A 24,432-nucleotide genomic window follows, 5' to 3' on the forward strand; every position below is an offset into this window, starting at 1 on the left:
ATCTTATCGTCCATCAACTTTTGAATGGTAGTGTATACTGAATCATCCTTTGTTGTCTTTGTCCTGCTTTTTTTTTTAAAGCAATCTTGCACACTATTACACAAGAATTAAAGTAGTTTTTTTTATTGTTTATATTTTTAATGGCTAAATACCGTTATGTATAATAAAAAATGCCGGATAAGTGCATATTTCGTAATGATACTGTACTTTTTAACATTACAACAAAGAGGCACGACAATATTGGTCATGGCATGCTATACAGTGATGTTTCCTTCTGTTTAGTGTCTCTCAAATTTTCACCCAAATTTGTGATCATTATAAACTGATTCACATTGTTGGCAACTAGAGTACAAAATTATGCACAGCATAGATTCATAAACCATGATACATTATGGCCACATGACCAGTGTAGTTATCCATGGTTCACAGTCTGTATTTTTCATAATAAACATATTCTTTTATCATCTATGATCTGTCTCTCATGCAGTTCATAACCATCCCTTCTACAGACATCATTGCCCTTTTACTCTTGGTTTTACAGTTGCTCATATAGTTGACGAAGGTCAGGCTAATTGCTGCCTCTTTTCTCCAGATGGAGGTGGATGCGGCCGAGAAGCGTCATCGAACACGATCTAAAGGTGTGCGAGGTACAGCGCACTCACATGGTATTAGCTGCAGTCTCAACCTACGGTCAAATCCATTTCCCCACTTTCAATCCATAACTGTGTCTTTATTGCCTTTCACAAATCATCACTGACGTCAGTCAGTAGTGATTAACATGGACTATTGATTGGACAGGTGAAGCAGGATGTGTGAGGCCGGAAAATTAGTCTGCTTATAATAATATGATTCTATTATGTGATGAATCTCATGTTGAGATGTTTCCTCACTAATTGTTCTTGCTTTCTTTTCTTTCTTTTTTTCTTCTTTTTTTTTGTTGCAGTTGCCGTGGAGGCTGCACAAGAGCTGTTCAGGTCAGTCTGCATACAGTATGGGAGTCATTCAATTAAACTCACTATTCAAGTCAGTCCCCAACCTTTACTTTCATAATGGGATTTCTGAGCAGAACAGGATATTCAAGGTGAAGCAAGATATTGCATTTTGGTATACACTGCTGTTCAAAAGTTTGGGAACAGTAAAAATGTCTTTTGAAAAAAGTATTCTTTGGTCACCAAGGCTGCATGTATTTGTGCATTTATACAGTAAAACTACCGTAGAAGTAAAACTACGGAACTGAAAAATCATTACATTAAAGGGTTAGTTCACCCAAAAATGAAAATTCTGTCAGTAATTACTCACCCTCATGTTGTTCCAACCGCGTAAGACCTTCGTTCATCTTCGGAACACAAATTAAGATATTTTTGATTAAATCTGAGAGCTGATCACTCCTCCATAGGCTGCTAGGTGACCGAAACTTGCTGGCCCAGAAAAGTTATTAAAGAGATCGTTAATATAGTCCAAGTGACTACAGTGGCTTAATCTTAAGTATATCAAGCGACGAGAATACTTTTTGTGCGCAAAAACAAACAAAAATAACGACTTTATTCCACTATTCATTTCCTTCTCTCTGGGCCTCTAGTTGGTTCACGTAGTGTTTTTGCGTAGCGCGTCTGTGTTACACATCACCACGTAGGCTCACTATTGGGCGATGCTGGTCATGTGTGTGATGCGTGTTGACGTGCAACACAGACGCGCAGCGCAAAAACACTACGAGGCCCAGAGAGAAGGAAATGAATAGTGGAATAAAGTCGTTATTTTTGTTTGTTTTTGCACACAAAAAGTATTCTCGTCGCTCGATAAACTTAAGATTGAGCCACTGTAGTCACTTGGATTATATTAACGATCTCTTTAATAACTTTTCTGGGCCAGCAAGTTTCGGTCACCTAGCAGCCTATGGAGGAGTGATCCAGCTCTCAGATTTAATCAAAAATATCTTAATTTGTGTTCCGAAGATGAACGAAGGTCTTACGCGGTTGGAACAACATGAGGGTGAGTAATTACTGACAGAATTTTCATTTTTGGGTGAACTAACCCTTTAATTGTTTTCTATTTTTATTCCTGTGATGGCAAAGCTGAATTTTCAGCATCATTACTCCAGTCTTCAGTGTCACATGATCCTTCAGAAATCATTCTAATATCCTAATTTGGTGCTAAATTGTTTTTTAAATTATTATTATGATCAATTTAAAAATGGTTGTGCTGCCTAATATTTTAGTTTTTCTTCCACAATTCTTTGATGAATAGAACAGCATTTATTTGACATAAATATCTGTGGTACCTTTATAAATGTCTTTACTGTCACTTTTGATCAATGTAATGCATCCTTGTTGAATAAAAGTATCATTTATTATTATAATTTTTTATCTTACTTACTCCAAACCTTTGATTAGATACCTTATAATTAGATTATTTTAAGACCAGAAATGCGCATATACGAAAGTAAATATGATGATTTGTTGTATCTCGCCTAGCAGTTTCTGTCTTTAAAGACCAAGGGCCAGATTTACTAAACAGAGTAAATTAGCATGAGAGCGCAATTCCAAAAAAGCGCCAATAGGAGTGGAAAGTTCTGCGCATGATCTACTGGTGACACGCAAACTAAAGAACACAGACGCAACCTGATCATTTCCATTATGACCTACCAAGAGCAGTCCAAATTAGCATCTGGTTTAAGACATGCTTTTTTTGGCCGGTAAATATTGGCTCAAATACCAGTAAATTGACTAGCGCAAACCTTAGTAAATCACCTTGCATGATTAATTACATACATTTTGCTTCTGAAAGGGAAACTCCTACAAATGCATATACAATAAGGTCAGCCGCAAAAATAACCCTGTTCACATGTCAAGCTGTTTGTAAATCTGTCCCTAAAACAGTTGCATGACGCAATATGCATTTCCGTTCACGGTGGCATCAAAGTATAATTTTGCTAATGGATAGTTTTTTGTAATTTATACAAAATGGCAAGTACAACAGGCAGAACCTATAAATAGACCTTTCAGTGAAATTGCCATAAGTGAGAACATATGATCTCCCAATTAGTATTAGTAAATATCCCTGCACTCCTAATGAAATCGTGCATCATGATGAGAGTGAATGCTCTGTTTTTCCTCCAGGGCAGTGAGTCGTTTTACTCATATCTGCCTGTCACTTTTCCCCCTGCATATCTTTCCCTTAAGCACAATTTACAGGCCTCCTAAATCGCAGCGATTTCCTCATTAAGAATGGTTTAACACCCACGCTGTTGTTAAAAAAGATTCTGTTTTTTTATATTTTGTGGCTACGTGTCCAATTACAATGACAGCGGCAAGGACACAAGGGTGTGCGACTGTGTGAGTGTGTTATGACCAGTTTTCCAGAGGCACCTCTACCATGTCATCTGTATTATGGTATCAGACCAAGCAGAGAAGTGAGATTCCCTCTCTCTCCTTCCCAATCATCAGGGCAATCTGCTTGATCAGCAGGTCCAGGCCTGTAGCTGCAGGCATCTTTAACACCAGTTACACTCACTGATGGGTCACCAGCTTGATCAGACACAGATCCCTAGCCAACATTACCAAGGGTAGATGCAACTCATGTGATAGGCTAGACATGTTCCCACTCAATTTCCTACTCTTTTGCTACATTTTAAGCTTAAAATAGTTTCAGGTTTAAACGTGTATTGTTAAACACGCACAGTCCAATTTCAAGACTAAACGTGGTGTGGGGAATCTACTCTGAAACTGTAGCTTTCCTACTCCAAATTTGAAGTAGTTAAACTTCTCTCAATGCAATCTAGCGAATGTAGCTATCTGTTGTACACTGAAGCTATTTAATGGTCATTTTTCAATATATATAACTTCCGATTATATTATTTATAGACATATTAACAAAACTAAAATACAGCCTAATTTATATTGAATATTAAATTATAATGTATACTATATTATAGTGTATATTATATTATATCATATTTAGTTTTATATTTATATAAAGTCTCATGTGGCTGCAGGGAGATACGTGTGTGTGTGTGTGTGTGTGTGTGTGTGTGTGTGTGTGTGTGTGTGTACACCCTACTTTATGGGGACAAAATGTGAATTTTTTTGTCCCTATGAGGGAAAACAGCTTATAAATCATACTAAGTCATGTTTTTGGAAAATGTTTAAATGCATTTTTAACACTGCGTGCGTGTAGAAGGCCACAGTTGCCAATGTGCAGAGGGAATAATTTTTAAAAGTATAGTGTTTCAGGTATGGTAGTGTATGTTCATTTAGTTATACTGTTTAATGATGCTTCTTAGGCGATCACTGTGCCGCGATGCTGGTCTCTCACATGCTGTATGTGTGTGAGGAACATGCATCATATATGTGTTAAAATTAATAAATGACACAGTGCAGGAGAGCCATTCATATTCTCTGTTTTTATTTGAGCTCCCTCAGATGAACATGTAGGAACATTCGGTTGCTTTTTACTGTTAAGGACTATTTTTTCTAGCGGAAGGATGGCATTTGATGATTTTGACTTCGCTTCACATCATGCCTGACAAGCCCTTCAGCCGTGACTGTATTCACAATACCTACCACAATTCATACCTTATTCCTTACATGTTAATTTTGCGGTTGGAAAGTCTTTTGTGCTCATCAAGGCTGCATGTGTTTGAGCTACAGGAATTCAGTAATATTGTAAAACAATATTATTTAAAATAACTGATTAAAAAACTATTTGAAATAAATATTTGGTATTTTTATACATTTTACCATCACAGGTCATTTATTCCTGGCGGTGTCACATGATCCTTCAGAAAGCAATCTAATATGCATATCCGGTGCTCAAGAAACTTTTCTTATTATAATCAATGTTAAAAACAGTTGTGCTTCTTAATTTTTTTGTGGAAATATTTTTTATCTTTGATGAATATCCAATATTAAGTTTAAAAGAAAGCATTTAATTGAAATAGACATCTTTTGTAATAATATAAAAGTCTTTACTGTCAGTTTTTATCAAATTTATGCGTCCTTGCTGAATGAAAATATTTTAAACAATGTTACTGACCCCAAACATTTGAACAGGAATGCATGTATGCGGTTGTTCATCAATATAAATAATAAAAAATGTGTGGGTTTTCTACTTCATTTAGTTCTTTTAATGTGAATGCACAATACAAGCATGCTGTGTCAGTTATGCGTGTGGCGTGAAAGCAGGCTTCATTCATCAGTACTGGTAGAACTGACAGACACACTATTACCACTGCCAGTCAAGTAAGTGCTTAATGAATACTTAAGGCAATCAGTGACACTGCAACTAATCTGGCTGGTTTTATATCAGTGTCTTGGATACTGGTTTGATCCTTTGCTCAAGCGGAGCAGAAGTTCTAAACTTGGATGTTTTCCCTCATGGCTTTTAACTGGCTGTGGACCTAAATGGAGCAGCCAGAGAGCGATATACAATATGAAATATGGAGTCTGGTGAGTCATCGGCCTGGAGGACACCAGGAGCTCTCTAAATCTGTAATGAAGGCTGATGTGCCACGGTTCGAACATAGTCAGCAAGAACGAGCGTATGTGTGTGTCCATGTGCGTGTGTGTGACGTCAGCCTTGTATTAATTATTTCTCTTGTCCGCAGCTGTCCCACACCTGGGTGTGATGGTAGTGGACATGTCAGCGGCAAATACGCCAGACACAGGAGGTAAGAACTGACCTCTCATTCATATGAATGTGTGCTCATCCATCTAAAAGTCTCTTTACAGCTGCAAGAATGAAGGCTTTTGACCACTCACAGAAAAGCTCAAGACCAATAGCAAGATTATGTCAATTGAATCTGAATTAGCCCTTTACATACATCCTTTCACCAGCAAAAAGTTGTGAAAGTGCAGTCAAAAGATTGAAATGAAGAGACTACAATGAATTAGAGCTGGCATTTACTAAAGTGGAGCATTTTAACAAAGTATGATATGTTTTCTGGATTGTAGCGGTAAAGGATTGAACAATATTGTAATTGTAATATTGTAAAAACGCTTACTTCAGAGTACTTAGCATTAGCATTAGCCTTCAGCATTAGCAGTTTTTGCATTGTAGCCTAAAAACTTGTAACTGGACTGTTAGCTTGCAACACAACCTTATTGGGTTCACTCAAAAATTAATCCATATGATTCAAGCGGCTCACGTGTAACGAGACAAGATCGTTTTATATGATGAACAGATTTAATGTAGCCTTTTATTTAGTTAACAGTGATCAATGCACAACATACATAGAGCTCATCAAACATGGTTGCTTGGAGCACAAGAACCAATAAGGTTTGTTCTCACATGTCAAGCATGTACAGTATGTATTATATGTTGTTCATCATATAAAACAATTGTGTCTCTTCAGAAGACTTTTACAATCTCTTTATGAACTTTTTGAAGCATCAAAGTTTTGGTGGAATAATGGATGGTTTCATTAAAAATATTTTCATGTGTTTTGAAGATGACCAAGAGAGACATGAGGATGAAAAAATGATGACAGAATTTTTCTTTTTGGGTGAAGTATCCCTTTAAAAATAGATTAAAGTGGACAATGAGCCACACTGCAATATCTAACTTTATATTAATATTCTAATCAGCTTGTCAAACGTCTTAGCAGGATTGTGCTGTTTGTTTCCTCTTTGAAAAAAAGCCTTTGTGAGGACGAATTGTGGAAGGAATACAAAGGGCACCGTTACACTAACAGGCAACTTGAGATAATTAATGTTTATATTTTAATACTGGTACAAGTCCAGGGTTTGAAATATAGGTTTTCATTAAGAAAATATTCTTCACTAGGAAGCTAATATTTGATTTGACAACTGTTGTCAAAGTCACTCTCAGTCTGTTCCACTTCCATGTTTAACAGTCTCAATCCTCTTGATGCTATTTACTGTACCTCAGAAGAAAGATACAAAACGAGAAAGGCATAACAGAAAAGATTGATGGATACATCTACTGTGTCACCCCATCAGCCAAGCCCTGTGAACCACCAACCAGAATTGCATTTCTGCTACAGACAAATGGTACCTCCAGCAGACCTCACTGAAAAGGCAGGGAGAGGGCGAGAGAGTGATGAATTACCCCCAAATGAGAGGGTGGGGAGAGAAAAGGCGCTCCGACTGTGCTGTCAGAGCACGCTAACATTTGGGGGGCATTTGTGGGAACATTGTGGGAATGGCAGGGTTGTAATGAGGACACTGTGTTACCTGTGCTGGCTATGCAGTGTCTGCCGCCCTTTACCACTCCATTAAAAAGTAATAATGACAAAACAACAACAGTGTTTGTCTCCTGCGGCATACATTGGGTTATATCACAGCAGAGGTTCGCACCCCTAATGTATAGCTGCTCTGAAGGGGGTGTGAACTGATCTAATGTATACATTGTAGGTTCATGTATTGTAATGGCCTCTCAGGGCAAAATATCATTGAAAAACTAATGCGTACATCAGACTTTTCCAGTTCATAATGTACACACACATAAAATGTGGAAAAATTGCACCTTCGTACGTACAACAGCTTGTCACTGGGGCAGTACACTTAGAGGGACAACTATGCACCTTATTACCCTGAAAAGGTTCATGGTAGGGTGCATATTACTAATATAAGGTACTAATATGCACCTTTTAGGGGTAGATAACATACAAAGTTGCCCCTTTAAGTGTACTGTGCCAAGCTGTTGTACCCTTAAAGTTGCAATTTTGCAAAAATTTTGTCTGGCAGTGTAAGGGATTTATTTTGTGATAATGACTGGCTGACTGACTGTACATTAAGTTATAGTGTAATTCTTCCTGTATATTATTGTAATCTATCGCTTGTTCATTGGATGGAGGCAGATCAGAATGTGAGCTCGCAGTCGATTGTAAGAATATGGATATTAGGAACAATCTGACCGTTGAATGCCATGATCGATGTACACGGGAGGTCCACAAAAATATGAATAAACCGAGTGGACTGCTAATGGTGAACTGAAGTCACATTATCTAAATTTTGTCTGAAGTAAGGCCTATTGTCTATAGCTTAGAGATGCATGAAGCACAGCTCACACTGAAGTCAGAAACCAAGCAGCTTTCTGTTGATCAATGCTTCAGATTTGCAGAACGTTTTCACCCTCACGCGAAATTCACGTATTGAAATGAATGGCGGAAAATGTGTCTGCACCTTAACTCGTTTATTGCAATTAATGAAGACATCATTATTTCATTGGAACGATCAATAAATATTAATTAGATGAGATAACGTTCACCCAATAGACATACCTGATTTGAAAAGCAAAGTAGGCAAATTAAGTTTTGTATAATTATTGAGTCCGAAAAGTAGTGAGACAAATTTAGAAATGTCATATCTCTCCTAATTATAATTATGCCCCTGCAATGGACCAATGGTGTTGCATTCATGTTAAATGTTAGAAATAACATGTGTGAGGGACCCGTTAATGTGCCATTTTCTCGTCACCTAAAAATACCCACCTTTACACCCTCCGTGATGCATACCCTTCCTGAAAAAGCGTCATGTGCATATTCTCCATTTTAATATAGCCCTTTTTCCAAATGTAGAGGCTTGTAATAAGAGGATGTGTCAGTACAGGTGTGACTGCTATGATTTTAACAGGGTGTAGTAATTGCTTTGTGCAAATCATGTTTAGTACCCCTTCTCTCTTTTTCTTTTTCTTTCTTTCTTTCTCTCCTCCTCCTCTCCATCTGTGACTCTCTCTCTCGTTCCACTTCCCTATTTTTTCCTATTTTCCTATTTTCTCTTCATCCTTTTTCTCTTCACCACATCCTGGCTCTTTGTTCCTCTACCTTTCCCTCACTTCTTCTGCGGCTCTTTTTCCAACCCTCTTTCCAGTCTTATTTCTCCTCCTCCCTCCTTCTCTCCCTTTCTGATGGATGACTCACATAGGCTAAAGCCCAGGGCTGTATAATTCAGGGCTTGACAGGTAGCACTCACTAAAAGAATAGGAACTGAGCCAAGAGTTGGTGGCAGTGGCCAGAGAATGGTAAAGCTGTATGCTCTCTCTCTCTCTCTCTCTCTCTCTCTCTCTCTCTCTCTCTCTCTCTCTCTGTCTCTCTCTCTCTCTCTCTCTCTCTCTCTCTCTCTCTCTCTCATTTTTTCCATCAATATAACACCTGGCTTGCTCTACACAAGTCTGGCCTCTCCTCTTTGTGGTAGCCACAGTGCATAGATTTTAATGCCAGCTTCTTTTATCCAGCATTGTATTTTCTCCCAAACAAAAAACAAAGAAACCATGTAGATGCAGAGTTTTATAAGGGAATAGGTCAAGTGTGAAAGGCCAATACATGGGCTAAAGAAAGAAAAAACAAGTTGTACTAAAGCTTGTGGGAGAGACCACGAAAATCTAGCACAATTTAGACATTCAAAGGATGGATAAGCATAATTTCTGATAATAAACACAATTGAGTTTTCAGACCTTGACATGATAAGTCTGTTCATTCTTTGTTAGAAATGAGATGAAATGGAGAAAAATCAGCCCTTAAAGTGTAAGGTTTGATTCTTTTTGGGACACGTTGTTTTCATTGAGAAATTATCCGAATGACTATTGAGAAAGTGACATTTATGAGTTACGCCGTTCAACAAACAGCAGTTTGGTTGCGTCTCAAATTGCCATTCATAAAAATTCACATCGGTTAAAATAAAACAGATGTGTTTAAATGTCAAAATATGTTTGAATCGAAGAGAGAAAAAAAAAAAAGTCTGTGCATCGGTTACTTAAGAACCACTCATGTAATATGCTATTTGCACTAATGGAGTTTTTTATCAACATTAATGTCTTTTGGGTTGAATGGAAGTCAATGGAACGATGGCCACAGACGTTGAGATTGTTGAGCCAGAGCTGCTGATGGATCCCTTTGTCTTTTCCTTTCTCGAGAATTGATTGTGATTTTTGCATGATGGACGCTTACAGACGGCATTCATTTATAGCCTTAGGCCATAATTTACACCTTCATTCTATGTAGCAGGGAGAAATCATATTTGTGTGCCGGTAACTCACCAGCAGCATGCAAGCAGATGGGCTCTGGACTGTGTGGGCGGCACATGCAGTTTTGTCCTCTGTCTTCTCTTCTCACTCACTCGCTTTTTTTGATGGGTCTTCGGAATGCAGTCTATGCGGTCTGTTGGCTTCGTGCTCGTCAAGTCATTCTAAATGATCTGTTCTATACATGCCGAGGGCTTGTTTGTTATCTGTGAGGGATTTGTAATTCGCCCAAACTGTTAATTCAACTGTGAGGCTGAGCCAGATGTCTTTTTCATGTACTGTAGTCAGGACAGCGTAAACATTATACAGCAGGATATTTCAAACTTTTTTTGAACCAAGGACCCATTTCATAACCCCAAAGTGTTCACTTGCAAGCATTACAAACGGTATAATTGAATCTCTTGTGTGCAGTCTCTTTGTGATATACAGTGTGTCTCAGATTTTCAATCAACTTTGCAATACTGTATTCTTAAATACAGATTTTTTGAATATTTTGTAACCTCTGATAAAATTCATTTTAAATAATAGTCAGTTCTAATTCTCGAAATTTGAATGGCTGAGTGTTCCAAGAATTTTGATACATAGTCCACTCTGGGACTTTTCATTGTTTTTTGTTTTGTTTTTGTTTTTCAATCCACTTGCTTATTTTTGCACGTTTCAGACAGACAGTCAGTCTGTGCATTTATTTTTTCAGTGGCTGTGTCCGAAATCGCCTCCCTATACCCTTATATAGGGCATTGTTTGAGAGGACAGCTATTTGTAGTGGTGTCCGAAACCATAATGGATGTTATCGAGTGCATCATTCAATCCCATAATGCACCACAAAAACAAGTGTACAACTAATGTACACCCAACGGCTAGAGAATACCCATAATGCACTGTGAGGGTTGTGCTGAATGAATTCCTGAAGATGGTGCCCACAGCTGAATCATCCATCCATTCATTTTCCAAACATCTGGTCCAATGTGGGTACAGTGTAATATAATACAGGTATAAATTCCTTTTTAATGTATTATTAAATTGTTTTATTAAGGTTTATACATGCTAGTTTCCATGACAGAGTTCAATATAAATCTTTTCATTACTATTGGAGCTACCAGTTTGCTAAGTTTAAATTATTATTAAACGGCAAGCACATACTATGCAAAAGCGGCAGCCCTTCCAGCACACTTAGTGTCCGAATTCACTCACTCGTTGTCATTCGCTCCATAATATAGTGGACTATATTATTAAAGTAAAGTAGGGAATAGTTAATGACGGTATAGGGGCAATTTCGAACACAGCTAGTGACTCTTTCTGCAGGTTACATCGATAGACCAGTAGGTGGCGCCAAGTAACTGTCTTTGTGTGTGAGTCATTTAATCATTCAAGATACGATAAAAATTAGTAATGGAAGTACTGGAATGCGGTTCTGAATTCAGCGGCTGTCTTTATGAGCGAGTCATTGAATCATTCATTCATTGATTCAAATGATTCGTTCATTAACAATGTTATTAAAATATAGTAAAATTAGTACACTTGAATACTGTTCCAAATTCAGCAACTTTCTATCATTATCAGTCATTGAGTCTGTCTCCTTCCATCATTGAATCATTCATTCAAACGATTTTTTCGGTAACACTGATTCATTCAGGAGCAAAACAAGTGATTGACTGAACTCGGATAAGCATACTAGCATACTACTTTATGATTTTTGCCTTTAAGTGGTAGAAAAAGTAAGAATAATATGTTTCTATTCTATTCTAAAGTAAATTCACTAATTTGATTCATTAAAAACTTTCCTGATTCATTCAGGAAAAAAAACTGACCTTTATGAGTGATTCATAGTGAATAGCTGTTTACTTGCTGTGTACTTCTGTTATAAATATAAGTGTTGTGTCTTTTCTTTTTTGTCAGATTCATAAATATTTTGTGTTTTGAATCTAAAATAATACTTTGAAGATTTTTTTTTTATAGAAATATTCTTCCGAAATACATATTCAGACATTTCCCTCTGCAGACCCCTTGGCCATTTGTGACAGACCTCATTGTTACACAAGTTTCTGATGTGCATCTATGCGATCTTAACCCATGTAACACGCCTTATGATAGAAAGGATCTCTTGATAATTACTAAGCGAGCCGCTTTTCCCGCTGGATGAATCCTGCAGTCAACACCCAGTAAATTTCCAATCTCGCCTCACTGTATCTCTTTATCATCCATATGATATCTCACGTAGATCTGAACCTGTGTGAATGGCAGCATTATGCCTCCGAACAACATGGCGAGATGTAAAGCCTCACTCCAGGGTCAGACTTCACGAGTCTCTCCGGTAAATTGAACCACCAAGGACATAATCACCGCAAACAGCCTCTCAGCATGTGTGGTAGTGTGATTGTGCGCTGTGTTTTTAGGCAGAGGGGGAACCGGGCTCCGCAGTGACAGAGAAGGCAACTGAGCCGCAGAGACAGAAAGAGCCCTGCAGAATGCACGACACCAGCACCTCCTTTGTTCTGCTTTTTGGGAGGGCGCAGAATGAAGGGAGGTTAGCTGGGAGATGTCTGTCAGGCACAGAATCACTGATCTCTCTCTCACTCTGTCTGTCTGCTCCTGAGGGGGAGATCACCATGGTGACAGCGCCTTGCCACGCATGCCTGTGGATGCTGCAGTGTAGGAGCGTAGAGCAGCCGCATGCTCCTATGGCGAGTCCAACACGAACAGCCAGCTGTAGCTGCTGAATTCGCCTCCACGGCCCAAAAGTTTCTACTCCGCAACAACACACCTGGTGCCAAGGCGGCTAATCGACCACAGCCTGAACGGCACGTGTGTATTCTTGGTATTCAGGCCAATTTAAATCAAAGAGCATTTCTATTGGCTAATCTGCGGTCGCTAATTGTAACAGAACGGCTATTTGAAGTCTTTTAATTAAAAAATAATCTCTTGTTTTTAGAAACAGACGGAGAAATTATTTTCGTTCATCATTCCTCCACTTTGAGACTAATATTTGCTCCATTATTATGACGGCTGCTGTGGAAATGATCAAACGGAGCTGGTCCGGGCTAATATTCTGGCCATTGCTGGTATTAGTCAAGTTCATCAGAGGATTTGTCCACCAGGAGCTGTCTGACTGAAGTCATTATTTCTCCCAGCAGTTCTGAAAGGCTCGCAGATATCTCTCTCTGTCTCTCTCTCTCTCTCTCTCTCTCTCTCGGCCGTAATTACCTTAGTCCCACTCAAAGCCTGCCTCCACCGCTCCCGTATTCAAATATGGTTTAATTACCTGTGGAATTTTAATTGGCGTGGCCTGCCAGTGGGAAACGCGAAGGTGTCCAAGGTCATTCCAAGTCGTTCGCGAAATGCTCTCACCCACACAGACGACGCTGGCTGCCTGCCCGCACAACACGGCATCGCATAGAAGCGCAGGCTCTATAACCAGCACCTGCTTTAACAATAAAACAATAAAGAGAAAATGGGCACCTCACACCAACAGGCCGACTGATGCATTGTAGGGTTATGAGGTTAAAAAATGTGATTTTATGGTGCACATATTTTTAGGACACAATGTGCCTAGCCTACCACAGTTGTTAGTGAAATCATAATTAATGATTATGACTTTAAAAGAACACATTTGTTTTGTTGTGCTTTAGTTGTGGCCATTATAGGTGTAATATAGCAATTCACTTTGCAAAAATAGCTTTTAATGTAAAATGTGTAATGTTTTATAATAATATCATTTTTTACCTTTTGCTTATAATCGTATTGCTATTAAAGTATTGACATTTAGGGTTTGACTTGGAAATTATCAAAGTGTCAAATATTATTTATTACTTAGGTTTTTTGTTTTTTTTTTATACTGATTTTTTACAACGATTTTTTTCCTCTGTACAGATGAAAACGTTATCAAAATGATTCCTGTTCTCACGGATGCCGTCACCGTTTTTACAGAGTCACGTTTTTGAAGTTTACACGGAGATTATAACGGTATCGGTTTCAAAACTCGTTTTACAAAATGTACACTTTGAAACCTATTTCAAAGTTTGTGTTCTTAGGCCACCAAAACACCGTTGTCATGTAAATAAATGGCCAGAACAGTTGAAAACGGTGTTGTGTAAGCGGCCCCTAAGTTAACGGGAATGAATCAATCAAATACTTACTTAAGCTAGACAATGACTTTCTTCTAGATATGCTGTACAGCCAATACAATATTTACATACATTTCCTATTATAACTGTAAATCTGCTTTGAAACGATCTGTATTGTAAAAAGCGCTATATAAATGAAGGTAAAAAACACACATTAAATGGTTACTGATACCAACCACATGTTTTGTTATAGTGTGAATAAGCGTAACAAGTATGGTATATTATTGTTTTAAACACTGGTTGGTTTCCATGTCATCTTTTAAGGCACAGCCCCCTCTTCAATTATATTATAAGTCACGCACAGATCCATATTGCCAGAAGTCCTTGGTCCGCTGGTGCTGATTTGTGCACGTTAAGGCAGAATCTGAGGATGAGGAAGATAACTGCCTGCAAAAGGGATTTAAATCTAACAGACGTTTCACAGTCCGTTGAGCCCTGACCAAGCGCAAGAGCCACAAAAACAGGTTATAAAAACACAGCTCACGTTTTTTATTGTCCTCTCGTCATTCAGAATGTGTGAGAGTGTGTGTGATGACGTGCTTTTCTGATTCTAGGCAACCCAGTTTATATCTACAAAGCCTCACTCTGATGTGAATCTCAACTCCCAGTTGTTAACTGAGCTGAAGGTTTGAGGTTATGACTTAAAGGAAGCTCGAGGATAAGGTTAAATGAATAAAAGTATTAGCAAGAAATATTCTTTGAAAATAGACTCTCTATGGTCTGTTCAAAAAATCCCATAGATGGGATAAAAAAATTATTATTATTTTTTTTGCTTTTTTGCTTTAGCAGAGGTCGGAAGCCAGATTATCTTTAGCAACACAGTGTTTACAGCACTTACACATTATCAGAGATAATTATCATCACATCATTGAATAAGTCAAAAGCTCACAATATTGGTAAAAAAATACAAATAAAACCACCTATAAACCTTTTTTGTATGAAGACTAAATAATTGATTCATTGGATGCCACATTCAAACCACATATGGTTTGCACATGCTGTTTTAGTGCAATTAAAATTGAATTTCTCAAAAACCCAATGATTATTATGGGATTTGTATAATTGAGGGCTAAGGCTAGAATGAGCTTTGCCTTGTTTATATTTTGGAGGATGAGTCTCATAAACGAGTCTTGGCGGTTTAGGAATAGCACTGTCTTGTGGGACCAGAGTTCAAGCAGCACACGCATTTACATGAATAAATGTGCCAGTGGTTATTAATGCTTTGTTATGTCTTAAACAATTCTAATACTTCTTATCTCTGAGGGCTGAGCTTTGGCACAGACACTCTTCACACATTCAAGGTAATTTTTCAGAACTGTTGCGCATAATTCTCTGGGTTTTTGTTTTCTTTTTGTTGTGCAGTGTGTATGGATGCCCCTTGGCTAAGAAAAGGAAAACCCAAGAGAAACCTCTGCAGGAGCCAGCTTCCAAACGCCGTCCGTTTCTAACCATGGCTGATGGAGAGCCCGCCATGTATGAAAGCTATGAGCCGGAGGCCATGGAGGAGGGAGAAGAGAGGGAACAGGAAGTCGAGGAAGTGGAAGAAGAGGAGGAGGAAGGGGATGAGGACGGGGATGATGAAGAAGAAGAGTGCTCGGATGACAATGACGAACCAGGAGAGGAAGAAGAGGACGAGGAAGATGGAGAGGTGGAGAGAGGGGAGGCAGAGGAGATAGAGCAAATGGAGGAAGAGGTAGAAGAGGATGAGGAAGTGGTGGAGGAGGATGGGGATGATGAAGAGCAGGAAGACGACGAAGATGAGGACGATGAAGATGAGCACGAGGAAGAGGAAGAGGAATACTATGAAAATCAGAGTCATCAGCAAGGTAAGCCGATGTTGTCTGATTTATTGCATGTCCTGAATGTTCGTATAACCATGGAAAAACATGAATTGAAACTTAAAAGAGTTTTGATGACTTAAAGGTCCCATTCTTCGTGATCCCATGTTTCAAACTTTAGTTAGTGTGTAATGTTGTTGTTAGAGTATAAATAATATCTGTAAAATTATAAAGCTCAAAGTTCAATGCCAAGCGAGATATTTTATTTAACAGAAGTCGCCTACATCGAACGGCCCGTTTGGACTACATCCCTCTACTTCCTTCTTTAATGACGTCATTAAAACCGTTTTTTGACTAACCTCCGCCCACAGGAATGCTCCCTCAACTCTACCGAAATTCGTTTATGTACTTGCGCACTTCTAATAACTTACTGTGTTTACTCAGCTCTTACGGTGATTTTCTGAAGTAAAACTGACGCTTCATCTTTTGTGTGATGTACAATAAACTTTATTAAACTCATATGTTTGATCATCATTCAGACAGCAGACTTGTAGGCTATTAAATAATGGATAGGCCTACATACAAGCAGATGACAAATACGTTATAATAACCGTAATTAAACTACTAAACTATACCTGTTTCATCTCTATATAGCACTCTGACTCTGTAGGCATTATTGTCCGACTCGAACTGAACACCGTTACAGAGAGTTTCTGATATTATCATCATTCCGTGAGATGAAATTGTCCTGAGAGACTGAGCGTGAGCTCATGAAGCTCCGCCCCCTGGGTCGTCCAGCAGCAGCTTATTTGCATTTAAAGGGCACACACTAAAACAGCGCGTTTTTCTGAGCCCCAAAAAATGACAATTTAAACATGCTGTAAAAAATGATCTGTTGGGTATTTTGAGCTGAAACTTCACATACACACTCTGGGGACATCAGAGACTTATTTTACATCTTGTGAAAAGGGGCATAATACGGGACCTTTAAAGAGAATCTTAACAATACAGAATGTTCCCTGCCAGCTAGGACCAGGGAACACATTTATGTTCTAAGAATGTTTGGCAGTGTTCCCATTATGTTATGAAAATGTGTTTAAAATCCCATAAACGTTCAAAATGTCCATTTTTTTTTTTTCTTGGTTATATGAACATTCTGGAAAACGTTAGGAAATGTAATGTTTAGAATCTACAGAAAGACATGTAGTTGCTCTGGCACACAGAATGCTGCATGAAATACGAATCAAGGGCAGCTTATTGTAGGTCAACCAACATTTCAGAGTATAATTGACAGAGTATTCAGTCATTAAAGTCAATGTTTTATTTCCTAAATTGCCTGTTTTCGTTTCAAGTCATACAGCATATGTAATTTGCGGAATCACAATGAAATCTACATACACCCTGCAGAGAATGGCCGGCCCTCGCCATCCTAATTAATGTGGATTTTACAGCAAGGAACAATCCAACTCCCCTTACGAAATTGAGGGAAAGCAGATGTGACTGCTTCCTTAGTATGCGTCTCACCCTCATTCTCTGGTGTCCTCAATCGCTTGTGACAGTGCTTCCAGAGTAATAGAGAGAAGAGGCTCTCTGAGTTATTAACTTTGGCCCCCCTCCACACATGCACGCCGCCGTCCCGGAGGTGTCAAATACACTCACCCAGCCCCCCCAACCCCTCCCCGGTGAAAATGGGCTCCTCCTGAGGATATTTCTGGCTCTAGAAACAGAGCACCTCATCCTCTGCTTATCCCTGCAGTCTCATCCGCCTCTGTCCCAAATACTAGCAACACTAAAATCTTTTCAGTACAACTGAGAGGCTTTCAGAGCAGCCTGTGCTGCTTACATGTTATGAAACATACATATGTCTTGTGAAGCATTTAAAAGGCTGCCTGATGATTCATGTACAGTACAGCTTACCATATTGCAGTTTCTCTAAAATACATCCGTTTCTTTTCCGGAATACTCAAATATATTGCGGCATAGTGGCAGTTACCATCTTACTAAACTGCATTTGATTATTTAAATCAATTTGCACCTGTGTCATCGAGCTATACGTGAAACCCTGGCATGACATTTGTCTTAGATTTGCTGCATCAATGCTATCACTCATGAGACGTTACATTTTCATAATGATAGTGTTCAGGCGGCTTCAGATTATAGAGAGGACTGACATTTCGTTTGTGAATTTATCTTGCCGCACAAGCCGCTTGCTTCTGAAATAAATCGAAAGGCCCTAGTGCGCGACGTATTCGAGGGTGTATTTTTGGAGCGGTTTAGAAAATGTCTACAAATCTTCAAGCAAATTCCATGTATTGTTCTCCTTTGTCCACAGACGACAATTATTCCTGTGGTGGACAATCAAAATCCAATCAAATAGTTGAGAAGGACAATAATAATAACAACAGCATGAACAATGAGGAGTATGAGAATTATGATGAGCTTGTGGCCAAGTCCCTCCTCAACCTGGGTAAAATCGCAGAGGATGCCGCCTACCAGGCCATGACTGAGTCAGAGATGAACAGCAATTCCTCCAACAGCGCGGGCGAGGATGACGACGAGGACGAGGATGATGGGAGCGAACAAGGAGGCCATAAGGGAGAGTTGAGTGTCGACGTGAATAGCGATGTGGTACGTGAGACCGTGGACTCCCTGAAGCTTCTGGCCCAGGGACACGGGGCCGTGCTTCCCGACGAGGGGTACGCGGACGGCGGGTCTGGGGATACTTGCCCAGCTGGCCACGCTAACGGACGGGGCCACCCTGAGGAGAGCGAGGAGGAAGTGTGTCTCAGTAGCCTGGAGTGTCTACGAAACCAGTGCTTCGACTTGGCTCGTAAACTTAGCGAGACCCAAACGTCCGAGCGGCCCATGATGGAGCACCAAGGTCACCAGGCCATGCTGCACCATGTTGAGCAGCAGCATCTGCATCCACATCAGCCTCCAATGCATCACATGCCCAGGTATGACAGTTGCCAGATGGACCAGCACAGACCCCTTGAGAGGAACTACTCAGACATGGTCAATCTGATGAAACTGGAGGAGCAGCTCAGCCCCGCTTCAAGAGGCTACCCATCTAGCTGCGCTCAGGAAGGGGATGAGGACACTACGTCAGTGGCTTCCGAACGATCAGATGAAGCTTTCGACATGACTAAAGGCAACCTGTCCCTGCTGGAAAAGGCCATTGCTCTGGAATCCGAGCGTGCCAAGGTTATGCGAGACAGAATGGCATCAGAACAGATGGTGGCTCGGAGGGACAATCAGCGCCTTCATGGAGAGCACAGCCCAAGGCAGAGCAGCAGTGCAGAAGAACGCAAGGCCCGACTCCATCACGATGGCGCAAAAAGAGCATATTACCCTAAAGGTAAAAATAAAACTTCTAATTAGATTTTTGCATTTCTGCAGAGATTTCAGTAGCTAGGTCCCCTTCATTAATTTGGAAGCCATATTCTGCTACTGAGGAAACAAATAAAAATGGTTATTCTGGTAATTTCTGGCAAATAACTGAGAAATAAAGTCACAACTGTAAGATTTTTTCTGGTAATTGTACCTTTAAATCTCACAATATGACATTATATCTCACAATTGCAACTATACATCTCACAATGTGGCTTCATATCTCAAGATTGCGCCTTTATTTCTCCTAATTGTGGCTTTATTTCTCCTAATTGTGATATTATACTTCTTGATGTGACTTTATATATTCCAGTGTGACCTTTTATTTCTTATTTTAAACATTTTCTCACAATTGTTAGATATAAAGTCAGTATTTCCTTTTTTTATTTCTTTATTCCTGGTAATTGTGACTTTAAATCTCACAATGTGACCTTATATCTCATATTTGCAACTTTATATCTCCTAATTGTGATATATCTCACAATTCGACTTCATCCCTCATTTTCACAAACAAGGCTTAAACCTAGTCCCAGACTAAAATGCATATTTTAACTGTTTAAACTGAAGGCATCTTACACTGACTTATCTTAAAATATGTGTACCATTGTTTTGTCTCAAGATGCACACCAGTAATGTTTTTTTCTAAGGCTATTTAAATGTCCTAATTGAACTAAACCCTAATCCTGGCTTAATCTAAACCCTGTCTGTGGAGCCAGGTTCATATCTCACAATCTCACAATATTTTTCCTATTTGTGATATAATCTCACAATGCAAGTTTATTTCTCATAAATGTGAGACATATTCCATTGTGAATTTTTTTTACACTTTACAGATTTATTTTTTATTCCGATTGAAAGTGTATTTGTTTCCATAAATGAGCGTATTTGCACAAACAGTGATCTTTTGAATATGAAAATAATTTTCTCATCCTGAAAGCTGTTGCAGCATTTGTTCTCCAGTGTCTTGGGTCACTTAACATTCCGTCACACACTGCGCCAATGACATTGATGACTATGGGGTCACTTTGGTGAGACAGAAACATTTTTGGGGCTTGTTTTAAACATCCAGGTCTCTCTGGTAGCAACTTCCATAATGACAACAGCTTATGTTGCTAAAATAGGTTGACATGGTAACATCAGAGACTTACCTTGTCAGGCATGAGTAATGGCAATCTGCATGGCCTGTTTGGAAAGCAAATCTCATCCCTAGGATTCCATACATGGTTTATTACCACAAATCCTTCCCAATTCACACCCACTACTTTTTGGAGTGAGCCATCTTCTCTGATATATGCAGATATTAGCAATCAGAAACTACAGAGGCATTTAACAAACAGTGGTTATGTTATTGAGGATCCTCAGATTACCCGTAGTTACCCAACCTAACTGCTCTTCCTATCTAGTATTTCAAAAGGTTCATCATTTGTCTCCGCTCTGAAGGCGCTTCTTCATATGTTTCATTACCTCCCATTTGCTCAATTTGCTCTCTGTTTTCCATTAAAGATAGTGTCTCTGTGCTTCCTATCGCAGTTTGCTGTTGTTTTCAGTGCACGACCACAGCAAGTCAGAGGGTCGTGTAATTATAGAATTACACCACGATTTCACACCTCGTCTCCAGAAACTATTCTTGGCTCTAATTATTGGAGCGTCGTTATTAAACACGTCGAGTGATCTCACTGTTCTGACTGACAGGGTGCGTTATTATTGCATGCTTGTGGAGTTTTACAGCAGTTATTTTTGTCTAATAAAAGAGGGAAGTATATTACAAATGTGTTCTCTTAGCTAAACCGATTTGAACAACAGAGAATGCATGTATTGTATTCACAACTTTATTGATCAGCCAATGGGTGCTATGATGGTTCTCTGCTATCATTTGCTGGTTTTCCCTTTTTAGTCTCATGGTAGAGACTACGCACACCGCGAACCAGAACCAGTGAAAGATGAACATAAAAATAATGAGTGTAAAATCAGCTCTTTTTTCTCTGTGTACAATTGTATATTCCATCTTTATATAACCATTTAGGATGGTTGAGATTGTTATGATAATCACCCACACATACTGTATGTATGCATGTTGTAAGGGCTGATATTATATTATATTATATTATATTATATTATATTATATTATATTATATTATATTATATTATATTATATTATATTATATTATATATAATTAGTTGCAAATATATCTAGAATTGTTAATACATTCCGATTTTAAAGAGAATATTTGAAGAGTTCAGATGCAAAGCCTCTAAGTGCCATCTGAAATTTTCCTCTAGAATGATCATTTTTATAAAGCTTTTATATTTAAGTTAAGTAATTTCACTTAAATGACAATTAATAGGTCATTTGCATTGCCATTTAAGTGAAATTATTGAACTTAAATATTCGAGCTTGATAAAAATGATCATTCTAGAAGAAAATTTCAGATGGCACTTAGAGGCTTTTGCATCTAAACTCTTCATTTATTTTCTATTAAGTTATCTGTAATAATGTGGATATTTTGTCCTGCAAAATGTACAGCAAAATTCTAATGTTAAATATTTATTTTGACAATATTGAACTTAGTTTAGCGAAGTATTGCTTCAGTTATTCTTCATATTCTAAATTCTGCTGAGAATAAATAGACAAAATTCATTGAAATGAATGATGTAACTCTTTGTTTTATTGTCTGACTTAAGAAATTCCTCTGTGCTGTGACAGGTGGATTAATTTAATTACAATCCAGTAAATTCTGTCATTCTGATTCAAATCAGGGCAGTCAATTCATAAATTTCGATTTTTTTCGAGAACACTGGTCTCGTGCATCACTGTCCCTCCTTTCAGCCGCAAGTCTCATTCAGGCTATATCTTTCCAGTGTCCAATTTCAAAGCAAACAGCAAACAGACAGTGATGTTTGAACATAGCTGTAACAGGAGCATAACTGTTATCACAAGGAATCCAGCAGGTTAATGGGATTTGCTTACTGTGCCTGTAACAGGATATGCCAATAACCGTCTTTGCTTGCAGACTCAAGGGGAGAGAAAAAAGAAAGCAAGTGTCCGACCCCAGGTTGCGATGGCACGGGCCATGTCACGGGGCTGTATCCACACCATCGGAGCTTGTCCGGCTGCCCCCACAAAGACCGCGTGCCACCAGAAAGTAAGCCGAATTCAGATGGCCGTTTGCACTTGATAAACGTCCCCGTGCGTGTTTGCTACGTGCTGTCTGTGCTGTGGGCATGTTTTACCTCTCTTTTCTAGCATTTCTGTAATGCATACGAGTGCATTTCCTCCTCCACCCAAAGCGGTGGCGCTCTTTCTCATACAAACAACCTTTGCTTTTCTGAATGGTGATTGTGTAATTTTAGCCTGTTTTCTCAATATGGCTGCTCTGATCTCTTGGACGCAAAGCAGATTTTTCATCCCTACCTTTAGTCACACCTCTAATTGGATGAGGATCATGTCACAGTCAGTTTGCTGCAGGCCCAGAGACGTAGAGCTGCAGGATGTGTCATAGACAACCTAATGGCTAGACTCATTCAGTTCACCAAAAATAAATCTGCTATTATTGAAGAGAGATTTATTTTTCCTCTAATGCCAATGCTTTCACACAACGTGCATGCCATTAACACATTGCATGCCTAGAATCTTCTTTCACCATATGGTGATTAACTTTATGATTAACTGATATCAGCTGGAACGTTTCTTAGGAGCATGTGCATGCTGTTGTCACTGAGCCCGTTCAGCTTAATGGAACACAAGGCTTTCATACTCACTCTGGATCCTCCTAACCTTCTCTCGCCCTCTCCTCTCTGTTTGTCCAAGTTCTTGCTATGTATGAGAATGTTCTAAAGTGCCCCACGCCTGGCTGCTCGGGACGCGGCCATGTAAATAGCAACAGGAACTCCCACCGCAGGTGAGTGGCTGGAAGGGACGTGGAGAGAAGAAACTGGCGGCACTGTGGGGACTGATGTTCCAGTCTTTTTACACATTTTATACAGGGATTTAGATGGAGCCTTGCTTTCAGGAAGGAGAAGAGGGACTGACTTGTTTGTGTTGTGCTGAGCTTGACTGGATGATAGAAACACATAGCTCCAGGCTCAAATATTTTATTTGCACATTGGCATTTTGACATGCAGACTGGAGATTCAGGAATAAAATTCCCATCTGGAAGGAGGGACATGGTGAACTTTTGAAACCTACAAAAAAGCCTCTACAATTAATAAAATAAGCTAATATATCATATTTATTTAATTCTATTTAACTGACACTGTACATAATTCTAATATACAATTATGTATGTATTAGAAGCTGTTTGTTACACATTTATGCTCTCTTCATTTGTAAGTCGCTTTGGATAAAAGCGTTTGCTAAACGATTAAATGTAAATTTGAATGCTTCTAAAAATTCATAAAATAAATAACTTATTGATACTGTATATAATTCTAATCTAGAAGTATTATATATAATTGAATATATAATTTTTTTTGGTTTGTTATAAAACTGTAATGTTATAATGTTTTTACAATTACAAGATGAAACGGAGAATTTGGCCTTTCCAAATCTGAATTTTCTTAAGAATGAGAGCTCCACACATACAGTACAACACTTATGCAGTTAAGATGTGCCTCCATGTGCACATGGTGTACATTCAGACAGATGCAGTCTCCACCCGAAGTCGCTGCAGGCCATGTTATATGGAACAGCTCCTATGGGACACACACACTCACACACACATTATTAGAAGGGTTGAACTGAAGAAAACAAAATGTATAATAGGGGAATATAACAACCTTGTACATTACATATGGTTTGTCTACACATTCCTCATTGCATGGTTGTCATGGCAACTCAGCATAGTGACAGTCGTCCTTCTATCTGTCAGTCACCACTCACTCACTTTTTTCCCCCTTAAAATTCCATTCCTGTAAATGCACAAGTACCCTGTGCTTATACGCTTTATGTGTTTCTGAAATTGCAGAGCTTGTGTTTTTTTGTTTTGTCTCATTTGTTTATTTTTTATATTTTGAGAGTGACTGAATGGTTTCCGTATTACCCGAAGACAATAAGAAAATTGCAGACGATAAGAAGACAGTTTCCAACCATACAAAGGATTACAGAGAGAGAGAGATGACAGAAAAGTGTGAGAAAAAACAAACGGAGACGGAGATAGAGAGAGTAA

The 24,432-nt window shown here is 38.8% G+C and overlaps 2 protein-coding genes across 2 annotated transcripts in view; both read left to right on the top strand.

Annotated features, from left to right (window-relative positions):
- Positions 1-592: 592 nt before the first annotated feature.
- The window catches only part of LOC308698426 (myelin transcription factor 1-like protein), a gene marked incomplete at its 5' end in the record, with an annotated part of 69,851 nt that continues 46,011 nt past the window's right edge, over positions 593-24,432 (top strand). Inside the window, 3 exons of the mRNA XM_081378486.1 lie at positions 593-647; positions 944-974; positions 5,603-5,665. Of these exons, the coding sequence (XP_081234612.1) occupies positions 593-647; positions 944-974; positions 5,603-5,665 (149 nt within the window). The remainder of the gene's footprint in view (positions 648-943; positions 975-5,602; positions 5,666-24,432) is intronic.
- LOC308698187 (myelin transcription factor 1-like protein) lies at positions 12,239-22,828 on the top strand (the record flags this gene model as incomplete). The annotated part of the gene is made up of 5 exons (XM_081378107.1): positions 12,239-12,289; positions 12,372-12,502; positions 15,462-15,925; positions 18,210-19,235; positions 22,279-22,828. The coding sequence occupies 5 exons, from the start codon at positions 12,239-12,241 to the stop codon at positions 22,509-22,511; spliced, it is 1,905 nt and encodes a 634-aa protein (XP_081234233.1). The 3' UTR covers positions 22,512-22,828.

Source organism: Scardinius erythrophthalmus (genome assembly GCF_964197995.2).
Source record: "Scardinius erythrophthalmus genome assembly, chromosome: 11".
Lineage (NCBI taxonomy): Eukaryota > Metazoa > Chordata > Actinopteri > Cypriniformes > Leuciscidae > Scardinius > Scardinius erythrophthalmus.